We start from the raw sequence: 17,433 nt of genomic DNA on the forward strand, positions 1-17,433 counted from the left end.
TGACCCGAAGAATTATCATTCTGTTAACTTTTGTAAAGCAGTCATTTACAAAATGCTTTCAAACCACATAATAAGACTTGATCTGTGGTACCAGTGAGAGAAAACCAAGGTTTAGACAGCTTTGCCTAGTAACTTTTTAACTGAATTGTTCAAGAATGTTCAGCAAGGAAATGATAGAGGGAGAATTTGAACCTATATCTGAATCCAAAGTCTGTACTTTTTACAGTAAAACATACTGCTTCTCTAGCTTGAGTACTGATACTTTTTAAAAAACCAAAATTGCTGTTACCATCACATGAGCTCAGCGTCACTTCAGCACTAAAGAGTCTGCCCAGTGTAACCCTAACCTCCCTTGGCAGCTTCTCCATAGCTGCTTCTATCCACAAATCCAGTCTTCCGTCTCATTTATCCTTAGGGCTGTATTTGCACTGTTGCTCTGTGATGGAATTCCTCCGTTTTCTCTGTCTGTGGCAGTGTTTTCAGGAAGCAATGCTAGCTGTTCTGAACACTCATCCTATTGGACCTTATTTGCCTTACCAGCCTAGTAACAGTTACCTATGCTCTTATTTGGTAGGTTTTATGTTTCGTAGTATAAACATAACATGTTCTGTGGTTTTTGGCTCTAATTATTTCATATGTGGTAAAGCACATAATACTTTCTATAGAAACTCTTCATGACTTAGGTACTCTTGTTAACTAGTTTACCCCTTCTGCAGATGAGGAAATTGGCATTGAAAAGTTATCAACTTGCTTAAGTGATAGAGCACAGTAGTTTTCTATAAATATCATTAATACACTGTGCATTTCAAAAACTGTAAGGAAGGATCTTAGAAAATTTCACCATATGGAAATGATAAGTGTTTGAGAAAATAAATATGTTTAACCTGATGTAAGCATCCCATAATATGTATGTATCAAAACTCACATGGAGCCCCATTGACATAATTTTATGTTGTTTTATTTTACTTTATTTCTGCTTTTGTTTCATTTTTTGCTTGGCAGTCTTCATCTGTAGCCCAGAATAGTCCAGGGCTCACTAAATAACCCACCCTCATCTCAGAAATGTTGCTGTCCTCCTTTCCAGCCTCCTGAGTGCTGAGATTGCAGGCATAAGTCACCATGCCCGGCCCACGTTTATGTTCTTGCACATTACGTAAACAAGCCAGGGCCAGAAAGATGGCTCCTGGGGTCAAGGCACTTGCTGTGAAGCTTGAAAAGTTTAAATAAACAGGAAATAACTCCCAGAGCCTTAAGCTTTGAAAGGAGAATTCTGGAGAGTTACTCAATCTCCGTGAGTGCACCTCAGAGGCTGCTGTGGGAACTGGCCGTTCAGGCTCGCTCACCATTGATGGCAGATGCCACGCCCAAGACTTTATCCCCTCTGCTTCAGCCTCCCCACTGCCCAGTCAGGTTTGCTCGTGCTGTCCAACTGCCCTCTTTCGTTTTCTGACTTCAGTGCTTCTGTGTCACTGTGACAGCAGCTTCCGTCCCCCAGTGCACGTTTCTATTGTACCATTTGCTTTCCGTGTTCTCAAAGCCCTAAGTGTGGAGACTTACAGACTAGGGGTATGGCTGGGTGAGAGAGGACTTGCTAGCATGCCTGAGGCATGGTCTTCTGCACTTCTGAAGGAAGAGACTTATAGAGTCTCATTCATTCATTCATTCTTTTTTTTTTTTTTTTTTTTTTTTTTTTGGTCTTCAGTGTTTGAGTGTCTATTTTTAGAAGGCCTTGATTCCTCTGCTAAAGTTCTTAACTAATACTGGCCAAGGTATTAGTTACTTTTCTATTGCTGTCACAAAATCATGACCAAGGCACCTTATAAAAGGAAGCATTTAATTCAGCTTAGGATTTTAGAGAATTAGAAGCCATGGTAGAGTATACATCTTGAGCCTCAAGCAGGAGGCAGCGAGCACAGTGAAAAAGGCCCAAGACTTTTAAAACTTGAAACCCCATCCCCAGTGACACACCTCCTCCAACAATGTCACACCTCCTAATCCTTCCCAAACTGTTCTACCACTGGGGGCTAAGTGTTCAAGTGTATGAGCCATTCTCACCCAGACTATCACACAGGCTCTATTGTTCGAGTCTCCAGAGCCAGCGTCGTTTGTATTATATTTTCTGTTTGTGTTGTATTTTTCACATTGCATATCAGTAATTTAACTAAGAAGGCATAAGTAGCTAGGTTTATTAATCTGAAATTACCTTACATTTCATTACTAAAAACTGATTTTTCACATCTGATACCTTAATAATATCCTCCTCAATCTTCATTGTTTTATATTTATAGTGAAAATAATACCTGTCACACTAAAGAAAGATTGAATTGTTGTTTCTTACAAGATTCTACTTTTAAAATAAATACATGTGACTGTAATTATGCTAAACTTAGCATTTAATACAGTATTACATAGGTATTAATATGTCTCTTCCTGTATTTTGATGACAAGGATACTGGATTCCGACTGGACTCATTACATACCATCCTGCAACAGGAAGTCCTGCTACAAGAGGATGTGGAGCTAATTGAGCTACTTGATCCCAGCATCCTGTCTGCAGGGCACCCTCCCCAGGAAAATGGACACCTTCCAACACTCTGCTCCCTGGCAACCCCTAATGTTTGGTAATGTCCGAAAAACATTTCTCTTTTGACTGCTTACATGTAGAATATTGGCAGAAGAAATCTACCATAGTATTCTCTATTGTAAAAGCCTTACGAAAATTCCCTATGCTTTTGTTTTAAATATTTACTTGCTATGTGTACAACATTCTTCCTCCACATATGCCTGCACACCAGAAGAGGACATCAGAACTCATTAAAGATGGCTGTGAGCCTCCATGTTGTTGCTGGAAATTGAACCTGAGTCCTCTGGAAGGGCAGTCAGGGCTCTTAACCTCTGAGTCACCTCTCCAGCCTGAATAGTCCATATGTTTAGAATTACAACAAATGTAGTGATAATGCCAGAGATTCAACACAAAACCAAAGTGCTGGGGGGGAAAAAATCATCATGTATTTCCAACTCAGCAAAATTAGTTCTATGCTTAGCAACTCAACTGTCAGTGATAAATGTACCAAAATATCAATGTGACAATGCAGTGTGCATGTCAGTTAGCCAGGTAGTGTCATAGCTACATTACAGAGATGCTAATGGTTGGCTCATAGAAATAAAGCACCAATTATTGATATATTGGCTGAGAAGAGATCATAGCTGATAATATACCTAATGATTTGAACTATTCTAAGGCTTACTTGGAAAGCAAAGACCTCGTCTCAAAAGAAAATAACACAGTCAAAGAAAACAACCCAAACCTTTCATCTGCTGAGAATATTTGGGTCTAATGCAAAAGACCTAGGTCATAAGGTGTCTTAAGATAGTTTTTTCAAGCCGGGCGGTGGTGGCGCACGCCTTTAATCCCAGCACTCAGGAGGCAGAGGCAGGTGGATCTCTGTGAGTTCGAGGCCAGGCTGGACCGACAACCTCCAAAACAATACAGAGAAACCCTGTCTCGTAAAAACCAAAACAAAAAACAAAAAAGCAAGATAGTTTTTTCAAAAAGGGAAAGATAAATTATTTTCTGTATGTGCATACATGTTTGCCATTGTCGGTGCCTTTCTGTTCATTTATCATGTGTGACAGAGAAGGGAAAACTGACTCCAGGAATGTACTGAGTCACTGCCCAACTGTTCAAGTCACATAGTAGCTGTGCTAACTGTCCTGTGTCTGAGTCTCTCTCCTGTCACATTGTAATAGATAGCCAAGTGTGCTTCCAAGGCAGCAGTCACTGAGATACCATCATGAAAAAGTAAACATTTTTCTCGTTAAAAATAGAGGAATTTGCCTGGCACGGTGGTGTGTAGCTGGGGTCCCACAAGTATGACTACAGTATAGGCTACTAAGAGGCTCACTAAACATTTACCATGCCAGCATGAGGACATGATTCCAACCCTAGAACCCTGCATTTTAAAAGCTTGGTATGATAGTATATGCTTTTAATACCAGTGTTGGGGAGGCAGAGCCTGGGGCTCACTGAGCAGCCCCTGTTTGGAAAGACGAAAGGCAGAAAACAAAGGGGGCCGGTTGTGATGGAGCATGACTATACACTAAGCACTCAGGAGGCAGAAGCAGCTGGATTTCTCTAAGTTTGAGGCCAGCTTGGTCTATATAACAGGTAGCAGGCAGCCAGGGCTAAATAGAGAGACCCTGTCTCAGAACAACAATGACAAGAACAATGAAAAACAAGGTGGGTGGCACCTGAAAAATGACACTTGAAGTTGACCTGTGACCCCCCCCAAGCATACATACACATGTATGTGCACATGCATATACATGGGCACACAGAGATTTTTAAGGATTAGCCATGGTGGTGCTTTATCCATGAGGGTGACTGGCTGAGCAATTAGGAGCGTTTGTAAATGCTTTTAGAGTTTGCTATTGTCAATTACAATTCTATTGCAATGAGGAGACACCATGACCAGGGAAACTTATAAAAGAAAGCATTTCCTCAGATGCTTGCTTATAGTTTTATGTCAGTCCATGTCATCTTGGCAGGAAGCAGAAAGGTGTGGTTCTGAAGGAGTAGCTGAGAGCTTTACATCCTGATCCATGGGCAGCAGACAGAGAGAAACCTCAAAGCCCACCTCCAGTGACATACTTCCTCCAACAAGACCACACGTCCTGATCCTTCTCAAACAGCTCCACTCCCTAGTGACCAAGCATTCAAATATGTGAGCCTACGGAGGGCGTTCTCATTCAAACCACTGCAGCTGTTAACATATAAAAGTGAAGGATGCAGTTTTAATTTATGATTTTACTAGAAGTAATGCATTCTGGAAGAAGTTAGGGCTAACATTTACTAAGAATCATTCTCCAGACTGAGAGATGGCTCAGTGCCACACCAGCAGTAGTGTCTGAATTCAGATCCCTGACACCCATATAAAGTCTAAAGCCAGATGTGGTGGTATGAACCTGCCCTAGCAGTGGACAGGTGGAGATTAGCAGACCCAGAGGCCTTGCTGGCCAGAGGGTGTAGTCAAAATGATGAGCTTTAGGTTCAGTGAAAGAGCCTGTTTCAAAAAGAAAGGTGGAAAATGATAGCCACATGCAACACATATAGTATTCTCACATGACTTTTTGAGTATCACTGTAACTCCCAAATATTGTTGATGCTGTTCTCACAGAGTCTCACATACATTTGTCTGTGTTCACCAAAGTTTCCATTGCTTAATTGACCCAAATAAAAATTGTATGGATACTCTCATTACCATTAATACACTAAAGAAGTATAAAGCTTGTCTACTTCATGATCTATGGAAAAAAATGTGGTTTCAATTAATGATGTTATTAAATTAGATGACTATTCAGTTACCAGCTATGTTTTATTGTTGTTGTTTTGACTTTGATTTTGATGGTACAAGGTTTTATTTTGTAGCCTATATGTATACCCAACCTCCTAAGTGTCCAAGTTGTAGGCATGTACCATCATACCTGCAAGTAAAACATAGAGCAGCTTCTGGGTGAAATATGCTTTTCTGCAAAATGGCTTTGGGAGAAACAAACTCAAACTACCTCTGAGATACTATTTTTACTTTTAAATCTAATTTGTAAAATTGGGTTTTTAATCTGTAATTTACATATTAAATGCCATGCTTCCTGAAACAGTTGCAGAAGACACTTCTTGCCAGTGTCCTTAATTCACCAGCTCAAATTTTAATATCTAGGCAGCATTACCTAACATGCTAGGTGTTTAAAACTATTCCACATCACCCTATCGTATGTCACATTTAAAGTATTGCTTCATAAAGAAGGTAGCATTTCGTTTTAATAAACTGAAATCTATCATTGTTTTTACTAACTCAAGTAACTGAGCTCTCTCGCTTGTCTGATGACTGTCTTTTTCTTGGCTTCTGTGTTCATAGGGATGTATCGCTGCTATTTGCCTTCATTAGTTTGCTCATTATGCTTCCCACTTGGTGGATTGTGTCTTCCTGGATGGTATGGGGAATAATTCTATTGCTTTACTTGATCACACGAGCTTTGAAATTATGGAGGACAGCCAAACTGCAAATGACTCTGAAAAAATATAGGGTCCGTTTGGAAGATATGGCCGCAAATAGCCGAGCTTTCACCAACCTTGTGAGAAAATCTCTGCGTCTTATCCAAGAAACTGAAGTCATTTCCAGGGGATTTACTCTGTGAGTTCATTTCTCACTTCATTTTTCAAGTGATTTTTTTTCTGCTGTTTTACTTTAAGGAAAATATCATGTTTTTATTTCTGTGTTACAGTAATGGCAGGGGAAGCCCATGTCGTCTACTAATGAAGGGTTAATGTTGTTACATGCTAGTTGAGAATATAGTATGGTTTTGCTCATCACTTAGATTCATGTTTTGTGAAAAATGTTTTGAGAATCATAGTTGCTTTGGCCTATTGTTGTGTTACTGGATGAGATAGTGACAGTGTTTGCTGCCTCTATTCCCTATAAGGAGACCTCATTGCCCATTTAGATGGTTAATGTATCTGATGTGATTTCACTTTAAAATATAAACATATATTAGTAACACTCCCTGAGTAACCACTAGCAGCTGCTGTAGCACTAGAACTTTCAGAATATCATGCTAATAATGATGTTGCACATTCCCATGGGAAACTAAATGTTTAGCAGTCTAGCTGTCAATGTTTACATTCCAGAATATACTGGATACTTACTAAAAGGAGAATTGCAGGACTAGGGTGATGGCTCAGCAGGTAAGAACATTGTATAAGCATACGGGCTTAGGTTCACAGCCCCAGCATCTGTGTTAAAGCCAGGTATGGCCACATGATGCAGCTGTAACCCCAGTGCTATAGAGGAGTGGGAAGAGAAGCATTGCTGAGACTCACTGGCCACCAGCCTAACTCTAGATTCAATGATAGAACTGCCTCAAGACAATGAGGTGGTGCATCAAAGAGCAGGACACCTGGCACCTGAATACTCTGGCATCTGTAGCGACATAAATATGTGTGTACACCACATACACCACACGGCAGGGGCATGGCACTCACTGGGCACCAGCTATATGTTCCATATGCCATGCTAATCATTTTTGCATACAACTAAAAATATTCATAGAGCAGTTACTCATATCCATCCCATCTGACTTCAGAAGCCCATTTCCAGTATACTAAGATAGCTACTAAATGTTCACAGATGACTATAGTATAGTTAATAATTTATGTAATTTATCAATGTTTTAATTAGCACAGATTATACAATGAGTTTGATTGTGACATTTTTTCATGCATGTATATAATGTATTTCTACCATATTGACATCTCATCACATCTCTTGTCTCCTTTCCACTATGTAACATTTTTCTGTTACTGTTTATAATTGGAAAAAATAAGTATACAGTAATTACTTTTATTTAGTTGCGTTTGGGAGATAGTAAAAGTCAAGAGTGAGATACCTTCTGTAGTCTTCGGTTGTTCAACTCTGCTGTACTCTAGATTAGTAGTTCATCTTGCCCAAAAAACTCTGTCTGGAAAATCATGGGGCAGAGACGTGGAGGAATCTACAGTAGTCATCATGTTTTTCATGCTCTCTTCTTGTAACAACCCTGAGAGTATAGATGACTTGGAAGGTTCTTATGCCTTGTGCTGCTCAGTGCAAAGCGTGCCAATCCTGTGTGTGTTGATTTTGTCCTTCTTTTAGGTTAGGTTCATTTCTTACCAGTATATAGCAAATTTTGAGTTGTTTGTCAAATTTTAGAAATTAAAAAAAATCACACTTGAGTAATATCTCCTTTTCATTGTTGACATGCACAGCATTTAATGAGAGCCCTGAGTGATGAGTGGTTATGTGCCCAGCCAGTGCTTAGCCATGTATACAAGATGCTGTGACTCTTGTCAGTTTTCTGACTTTTACCCATATCCATGGAATTAACATGAAAAGGTAAAGTAGGCCATTAAGCATGATTCACCCCCTGGTTATGTTTTTGTATCATCCAGGTGGCAGGTGGGTAAAGAAAAGTGTTGGAAGTAGTTTCATTGTTTCTGTCTAGCTTGACACTGGGCTGAAATAATAGGCTGGGATAATAAACCTTGCCTCACGGTGTCTTAGAAACATTTCAGTCTATAAAATGGGTTCAGCAAAGCACAAGCCCTAATGCTTCACACTGTAATTGGGAGTGGTTTGTTTCTACCTCAGTGTGTCCTTCTTTTCCTGTGTTCCCCTACTTAAAATTAACTCTGCCCATCTTTGTCAATATATTTTACATTGTAAATATTCCAGTTCAATGTCTGCTTTATAGCTTTGTAGTTTTATGAAGGTTTCCAAATGCTGACATTTTTATTTATTTATTTTGGTTTTTTGAGACAGGGTTTCCCTGTGTAGGTTTGGAGCCTATCCTGGCACTCACTCTGTAGACCAAGCTGGCCTGGAACTCTCAGAGATCCGCCTGCCTCTGCCTCCTGAGTGCTGGGATTAAAGGCATGTGCTACCAACGCCTGTCCAAATGCTGACATTTTGTCTTGGAGGAGGTTACTGATCAGAATAACTGTAGCATCTAACCATGCTTACTCTCAGTCATAAAGCAACACATTCCATGCGGTTGTTGCAAATGCTTTCCACTGGCCTAAGGAAAGCCAATGAAATGTGAGAGTTTGAGAGCAGCTGGCCTGCCACATAGTAATCCTTACTTTGCTTTTCTGCTTGCATTCCCCTGTTGGCCACTGGTCCTGTTACCTTTCTGCCTCCCCTACTTCATTGTGAGTAGGTAAGTGCCAGTGGCAGCAGGTGGGTAAGTAATTTTGCCCTACTTTTATGAATGTACAGAATATATTTATATATAGTAGTTCATTGCTCTGTACATGTGAACAAAGAAGTCATTGGTGGACAAAATGTAAATACATATTAAGCATGAGAAAGTGTTGATAATTAAGCCCTTCATATATCCTGTAGATACTGGTTTTGAAACCTGTAACGTACTTCTACTGTAGTGTATTTTATCAGGTAGGATATCTTCATGTAGAAAGCCATAAATTCTTACTGAAATAGTCCCCATCTATTCTATCTCAATTAAAATTCACATTCTCTATATTTGACTAAATATTCTGTGAGTTTTTCAGTTGTATTTTTGTTTTGTTTATGTATTTTAGTGGCTTTGTGTATATCAAGAAATAGGAGACAACACTTGATTTAAAATACCTGTAATTTTAAGAAAGAATTTTTTCTAAGTTTAATAGAATTGTGGATTTAGGAAACACAAACTTTAGGACACCTGTACAGTTGTATCACATTTTACTTTTCAAGTTTGCTTGACAGGGTCAGTGCTGCTTGCTCATTTAATAAAGCTGGACAGCATCCAAGCCAGCATCTCCTGGGCCTTCGGAAAGCTGTCTACAGAACTGCAAGAGCCAACTTTCAAGCTGCAAGGCTAGCTACCCTGTACATGCTAAAAAAATATCCTTTTCTGTCTCTATGTGAAGCTAGCAATGTTTCCAAAGCCCTGAATTAGATGTTATAGTTGTATCCTGAGACCTGAACTGTAAATTGAGATTGCCTATTTCAAATCTAATTTCTCTCTTCACTTCTGTTTCAAAACTGAAAGTGCATTGTAGGGGGAATAACAGTGACAGACAGGAAGAAATTCTGATATGGGTTATGACAACAAGAGAAAAAAATCTCTTCACTGTTCCAAAGAAAGAGGTCAAATAACTTAGCTATGTTAGGTGAGACAGTGTGAGTATTTCTTGAACATATAAGCACAGTGCTAGGCAATGTGCTGGTCACTAGCTATACTATTATTATATAGTAAATATAGTTTTGGATATGTTTGGCTATCTTAAATGTGTTAATGAAGAGGTGTTGTTGATTGCCTTAACCTAATTTAACCTACCCCCTGAACTCTGAGAGTGACAATGTTACCAACTACATCTGTGTGGTACCTTTTAAGGAACTGGGGCTTGGCCTCAGTGAAGAACAGATATCAGAAGAGGAAGCTCATCACTTGACAGATGGCTTCAGCCTGCCTGCCTTGAAGGTAACCTATTTAGAAGGAAGGACTGAGGAGTACGCATGTCCTGTTTCCCCTCTGTGTTCCTAGATGCTGCTGTTTCCGGTGTTTTAGATGTTATGACACTGCCTTTAAGAACTGAGAGATCATACAAATCAAATGAAGGCATTTTTGTATTTTGTTATCAGTGCTCTTAATTTAAGAATTCCATAGAGTATGTTTAGAAATAAGTGAATTACTTGATAGGAAGCCCACATGAGTTCAACAAGCCTGGGCAAATCAGTGTGTGTGTGTGTATGTGTGTGTGTGTATGTCTGTGTGTCTGTGTGTCTGTGTGTGTCCCTTTATAAACCCCCCAATTTTTTCTTTATACCTTAAGAAATACTTTTTCACTATAAACAGCCTCATTATGAAAAAGTATAATTGACAATAGATAAATGAAATTTCAAACTTTAAATACTACATACCTGAAGTACAATGAAGTAAAACTATTATGACAATTTGACTTATTTCTGTATAAAGAGTAGTGAGGTAGCTAAAACTTAAAAGGATAGGAGGTTAGCTAAGTGGTTTGCCTAACATGCATGAGGGCCTTGGTTCCATCCCCAGGACTACAAATACAGTCAAGCAAACAAAAAAATAGAGCATACAGAAGCTAGGAAAGATGAATGAACTGGTCATTCACAGAACAGAAATACAGACGCATTCAATAAAGTAGAACTTTTAATCATATTATTAAAAGAAATACAAATAGAAATACTAAGTTGGGGTTGGAGAGAGCCCAGTGGTTAAGAGCACTAGCTGATCTTCCAGAGGACCTGGATCCAATTCGCAGCAGCCATATGGCAGCTCATAACTGTCTGTGACTCCAGTTCCAAGGGATCCAACATGTTCACACAGACATACATACAGGTCAAACACCAATGCACATAAAAAATTTTTTTAAAGAAAGGAACCAGGTGGTGGTGGCACATGCCTTTAATCCCAGCACTCGGGAGGCAGAGGCAGGCGGATCTCTGTGAGTTCGAGACTAGCCTGGTCTACAAGAACTAGTTCCAAGACAGCCTCCAAAGCCACAGAGAAACCTTGTCTCGAAAAACCAAACAAATAAAAATAAAAAACAAAGAATATTAGAAGTTAATAGTAATCATTATGAATGAGGATCCAGGGAGAGCTCATGTACAGGTGTTGACAGTATAAGCTTCACTAGTGAACACGTCTTCACAAAGTTGTATGGCCTTTATCTTAGCAATTTCACCCTCACTAACTCATCTGGGGATATATTCCAATACATCGAAAGTATGCCCTGTGGTATCAGTAGTGACTTACACTGAAAATGTCTGTGTGGGGAGGGGAATATATATACTGAAACAAGGCTTTTCTGCCATGTAGCCCTGGCTGTCCTGAAACTCAGAGATCTGCCTTCCTCTGCCACCACTGCCCTGGCTATGGTCATAGAAACATGTTAAAGAAAACAAAGTGGGAAAATAGCTTAAGGTGAGTTATAAAAACCATGTACACAACTATCGTCACAGCCATCAGGAGGTTAATACAGGAGGATCACAGTTGAAAGCCGCGTGGATTACATACAGAGCGTAACCCTGTTCCAAAAAAACAAAACAACAAAAGCGTATGTTCAATCAGTTTCCAGGGAGTTCTTAAGAAGTCAGTCCAAATGCCTTTAGTTATCAAGCTCTATGTAAATATTTCTTTGTTTCTCTTTTTTGAAACTTCCTTGACAACCATGCAAGTAAGTTTAGTATGTAGTTGGCAGCACTTATCAATATACATTGTGTGCTGAGGTGTGTAACTTTTACCTTTCTAGTCTGTGTGTATCCTCTGCTTCTAGGAAATGGAGTACCATGTTTATCCTCCTCTTAGCCCGTACTCACCTTAGCCGCTGTCATTATCATCATACTGTCTCTTCTCTCTGTCTCCCTTTCTCTCTTCCTCCCTCTGCGTTCTCTGCTATGTCTCTCCTTCTCTCTGACAGGTCTGGCTCTGCTGCCCAGACTAGCCGTGGACTTGCAGTCCCACCTCGACTCTTAGTAGCTGGGTTACTAGCACACACCACTACACCCGCTTAGCATCTTATGAGGGCCACTGCAACAGTTTTCTCTCTGATGTCTTATATTTTCCTAAGTTATTTGTCTAACAATGTAACTTGATCCATATCAGAGCTGTTTACAAGAGATTTATGCTTTGAACTAGCTATTCTAATTCCACAAATCTTTCTTAAAGTGATTATTCTAAATATATCAAGCCCATGTGCCAGTAAGTTCCTTAGTAGCTTTGTGTAGGGATGGACACTAAGCGCCTGCCTGGGAAATGCAGCTTTTTGGAGGTGGGAGCTATGATACAGTAGAAGCACGGCTGCATAGGTTATGGTAGGTCTGCACAGGACACCTTCGTACAGCAGCTGTAACTTGCTTGTATAGACTTTGGAACAAGGTCTGCTTCCTCTGCACTATTCAGGTGATAGGCAGGGTGACGGGAACTCTGTGTTATAAGGGAGAAAACCATTAGTGCTCAGGGGGTGAGGGAACTTTAAGCAGCTTCTTTTATTCCCAAGGTAGTTCTCATGATCATGTTTTACTCTATAATAGAATAGTCTTCTCGAAAGGATAACTTGGGAGATTTGTAATTTGGCAGTGGTAAATTTATATTTTACCCCTGACCCCTAATTGGCCTCAGTTAAACTATTCTTTTTTTTTTTTGAAATTTTTTTTATTTTATTTTCCAGTTTAAATTTAGATAAGAAACGAGGTTGCTTCACAAGTCAGTTCCAGGTCCCTCTCCCTTTCCTTCCCCTCCTCCCGTGCCCTCCCCCCAACCCCCCCCCCGTTATCCCCTCATTCCCCCAGGGAGGGTGAGGCCCTCCATGGGGGTGTCCATAGTCTGTCATTTCATATAGGGCAGGGCCTAGACCCTTCCCCAAGAGTTCAGGGTGAGAGTGCACCTCACATTGTTCTATGGGAGTCCAAAGTCCGTGTGTATACTTGGGATGGGTACTGATCTGCTGCCCAAGGCTCAATAGATTACCTAGGCCTCTTCACTGATACCCAGATTCAGGGGGGTCTTGATCAGTCCCATGCTGGCTTCCCAGGCTGATGCCTGGGATTCAAGAGTTAACCTTTGTCTGGTCAGCTGTTTCTGGGGGTTAAACCAGCCCAGTTTTAATCCCTTTGATCATCAGTCCTCCCTCTCTGTTACTGGCTTTCTTGAGTTCAGCTCAGTACTTAACCAAGGGAGTCTGCCTCTTCTTCTTTATAAAAGTCACCAGCAATTTTTAAGGCCAAACATCTGACTATAATAATCCAAAGTTATACTATTTTGATATATGCATGTTTAAAGAATGATGGTAATTACAGAAAACAAAGACTTCAGGTATTTCTTTCTTTTTTTTTTTATTTTTGCTTTTACAAGACAGGGTTTCTCTGTATTGTTTTGGAGGCTGTCGGTCTAGCCTGGCCTCGAACTCACAGAGATCCACCTGCCTCTGCCTCCTGAGTGCTGGGATTAAAGGCGTGTGCCACCACCGCCCGGCTCGACTTTAGGTATTTCTTACCGTCATTCTTCTCTGAATGATTTTTCACTTGGGACCAGGACAGACTTCCTAGACTTTCTTTCTTGCTTTTTTTTTTTAAATAATTGTGTTTATTTATGTATTTTACATCTCAGTCACAGTTTCACCTCCCTCACTCCCCTCCTCTGTTCTCACCCCCCCATACCCATTCCCCCCTCTGTTTCTGTTTAGCAAAGAGCAGGTCTCCCATGAGTATCAACAAACCATGTCATATCAAGTTGCAGTAAGACTAAGCACCTCCCCATGTATTGAGGCTGGGCAAGGTGACCCAGTATGGTAGGGGCCCAAAAGCCAGTAAAAGAGTCAGAAAAAGTCCTTGCTCCCACTGTTAGGAGTCCCACAATAAGACCAACTGTCACATATAATGCAGAGTGCCTAGGTCAGTACCATGCAGGCTTTCATTGGCATGTCTTTCTTCAGGTTGGGAAAGTTTTCTTCTATGAGTTTGTTGAGTATGTTTTCTGCACCTTTGAGGTGGCTTTCTTTATCTTCTTCTGTACCTACTATTCTTAGGTTTGGTCTTTTCACGGTGTCCCATACTACCTGGATATTTTGTGTTAGGAATTTGTTGGACTTAAGATTTTCTTTGGTTGAAGAATCTATTTCTCCTAGTGTATCTTCAATTCCTGGCATTCTCTCTTCCATCTCTTGTATTCTGTTGCCTATGATTGTATATGTAGTTTCTGATCATTTACCCAGCTTTTCTATTTCCAGAATTTCCTCAGACTATGTTTTCTTATTGTTTCTATTCCAGCTTTCAAACCATGCACTGCTTGATTTTTTTTGCAATTTTTCATTTGTCTTCTCCTCCATTTCTTTAATTTTTGTTAATATTTTCTTCCATTTCTTTTTTTTTATTTTCCAGTTTAAATTTGGATAAGAAACGAGGTTGCTTCACAAGACAGTTCCAGGTCCCTCTCCCATTCCTTCCCCTCCTCCCGTGCCCTCCCCTAACCCCCCCCATTATCCCCTCATTCCCCCAGGGAGGGTGAGGCCCTCCATGGGGGTGTCCATAGTCTGTCATTTCATATAGGGCAGGGCCTAGACCCTTCCCCAAGAGTTCAGGGTGAGAGTGCACCTCACATTGTTCTATGGGAGTCCAAAGTCCGTGTGTATACTTGGGATGGGTACTGATCTGCTGCCCAAGGCTCAATAGATTACCTAGGCCTCCTCACTGACACTCAGATTCAGGGGGTCTTGATCAGTCCCATGCTGGCTTCCCAGGCTGATGCCTGGGATTCAAGAGTTAACCTTTGTCTGGTCAGGTGTTTCTGGGGGTTAAACCAGCCCAGTCTTAATCCCTTTGATCATCAGTCCTCCCTCTCTGTTACTGGCTTTCTTGAGTTCAGCTCACTACTTAACCAAGGGAGTCTGCCTCTTCTTCGATCAGCCACTAAATGAAGTTTCTGTTTCCCAGACTCTCTGGCCATAGGATTGTAGGCTGGTACTCCCCAGATCTATGTCTAAAATCCATATATGAGAGAGTACATGCCATGTTTCTCTTTTTGTGACTGGGTTACCTCACTCAGGATGGTTTCTTCTAGTGTCATCCATTTGCCTGCGAATCTCATGATTCCATTATTTTTTTCTGCTGAATAGTACTCCATTGTGTAAATGTACCACATTTTCTCTATCCACTCTTCGAGTGAGGGACATTTAGGTTGCTTCCAAGTTCTGGCTATTACAAATAAAGCTGCTATGAACATAGTGGAACAGACATCTTTGTTGTATGAATGGGCATCTTTTGGATATATGCCTAAGAGTGGAGTTGCTGGGTCAAGAAAATCAGTAGCCCTACTATATACAGATGATAAAAGGGCTGAAAAAGAAATCAGAGAAACATCACCCTTTACAATTGCCACAAACAACATAAAATACCTTGGGGTAACGCTAACCAAACAAGTGAAAGACCTGTATCGTAAGAACTTTGAATCTTTAAAGAAAGAAATTAAAGAAGCCCTCAGAAAATGGAAAGATCTCCCATGCTCTTGGATAGGTAGGATCAATGTAGTAAAAATGGCAATCCTGCCAAAAGCAATCTACAGATTCAATGCAATCCCCATTAAAATCCCAGCACAATTCTTCACAGACCTTGAAAGAACAATAATCAATTTTGTATGGAAAAACAAAAGACCCAGGATAGCCAAAACAACCCTGTTCAACAAGGCAACGTCCGGAGGCATCACCATCCCTGACCTCAAGCTCTATTATAGAGCTATAGTCCTGAAAACAGCTTGGTATTGGCACAAAAATAGACAGGTAGACCAATGGAATCGAATTGAAAACCCGGGTATTAACCCACACACGTACGAACATCTGATCTTTGACACAGAAGCTAAAAATATACAATGGAATAAAGAAAGCATCTTCAACAAATGGTGCTGGCATAACTGGAGACTGGCATGTAGAAGAATGCGGATCGATCCATGTTTATCGCCATGCACAAAACTTAAGTCCAGATGGATCAAAGACCTCAACATAAATCCAGCCACACTGAATCTCTTAGAAGAGAAAGTGGGCGGTACCCTTGAACGAATTGGTACAGGAGACAGCTTCCTGAACATAACACCAGTAGCACAGACAGTGAGATCAACAATTAATAAATGGGACCTACTGAAACTGAGAAGCTTCTGTAAGGCAAAGGACACAGTCAGCAAGACAAAAAGGCAGCCCACAGAATGGGAAAAAATATTCACTAATCCCACATCTGACAGAGGGTTGATCTCCAAAATTTACAAAGAACTCAAGAAGCAAGTCTCCAAAACATCAAAGGACCCAATTAAAAAGTGGGCTGCAGAACTAAATAGAGAGTTTTCAATAGAGGAGTCTAAAATGGCTGAGAGGCACTTGAGAAAGTGCTCAACATCCTTAGCCATCCGGGAAATGCAAATCAAAACAACTCTGAGATACCATCTCACTCCTGTCAGAATGGCTAAAATCAAAAACACCAATGACAATTTATGCTGGAGAGGATGTGGTGAAAGGGGGACACTCCTCCATTGCTGGTGGGAATGACAACTGGTTCAGCCACTTTGGAAATCAGTATGGAGATTCCTCAGAAAAATGGGAATAAACCTACCACAGTTAAACTATTCTTTAAACACCTCATCTTTAAAAAGGGTTACCACAACTGCTTTTTAAGGTGTTAGATTAAATGAGATGACTTGCAAAATGCCTAAAACAGTCCTTTAAAAAGGTCACTGCATTTTGTTTGTTATATAGCTGTTTATTTTAAAGTCCACAGCCTATAGTTTTCCTTTCTTTTTAAATTTATTTTATGTATATGAATGTTTTCCTGCATGTATATCTATGCACCACGTATATGTTCACAGAAGTCAGAAGAGGTTGTTGGATCCCCCAGAACCTGACTTAACTTTGATTTCCAACACCACATGGTGGCTCACATGTGGTACTGGAAATAAAACCATACCCTCTTCAAGAGCAGCAAGTGTTATTAACCACTGAGCCATCTCACCATCCTTTACTTTGCCCCTTTACTGTTATTTAAGAAGAACTCAGAGAAGCAATTTTGATATTTCTACATCTCTGTAAATTATTTTTGTTAAGTCATCAAGATGTCTCACTGATTTTGCTACTTATGTAATTATATCATTTCTCCCTTCACTTTCTTCCTTTCCAACACCTCCCCTTGCTCTGTCTTGTGGTCTCTTTTGCCTTACTTGTTATTCTAATGTATGCTCCCGTATTTTGTGTGTGTGTGTGTGTGTGTGTGTGTGTGTGTGTGTGTGTGTGTGTGTATGTGTATGTGTGTGTGTATGTGTGTTGTTTGCTTCATCAGGGCTTATGTATGCAGCCATGTTGCTGAGGTATCATGGGTGAACACGTCCCTGTCACTT

The 17,433-nt window shown here is 40.3% G+C and overlaps 1 protein-coding gene across 12 annotated transcripts in view; it reads left to right on the forward strand.

Moving 5' to 3' along the window:
• Vezt (vezatin, adherens junctions transmembrane protein) overlaps nt 1–17,433 on the forward strand; it is a 72,233-nt gene that overhangs the window by 29,770 nt on the left and 25,030 nt on the right. For 9 of the 12 annotated variants that reach the window (XM_040755031.1, XM_040755029.1, XM_040755030.1 and 6 more), the window contains exons 4-7: nt 2,449–2,621; nt 5,916–6,191; nt 9,288–9,437; nt 9,870–10,017. In XM_040755031.1, the coding sequence (XP_040610965.1) occupies nt 2,449–2,621; nt 5,916–6,191; nt 9,288–9,437; nt 9,870–10,017 (747 nt within the window). The remainder of the gene's footprint in view (nt 1–2,448; nt 2,622–5,915; nt 6,192–9,287; nt 9,438–9,869; nt 10,018–17,433) is intronic. The other 3 variants (XM_040755034.1, XM_040755025.1, XM_040755035.1) reach the window with 1 other exon arrangement.

Source organism: Mesocricetus auratus, unplaced genomic scaffold (assembly GCF_017639785.1).
Source record: "Mesocricetus auratus isolate SY011 unplaced genomic scaffold, BCM_Maur_2.0 Super-Scaffold_100011, whole genome shotgun sequence".
Lineage (NCBI taxonomy): Eukaryota > Metazoa > Chordata > Mammalia > Rodentia > Cricetidae > Mesocricetus > Mesocricetus auratus.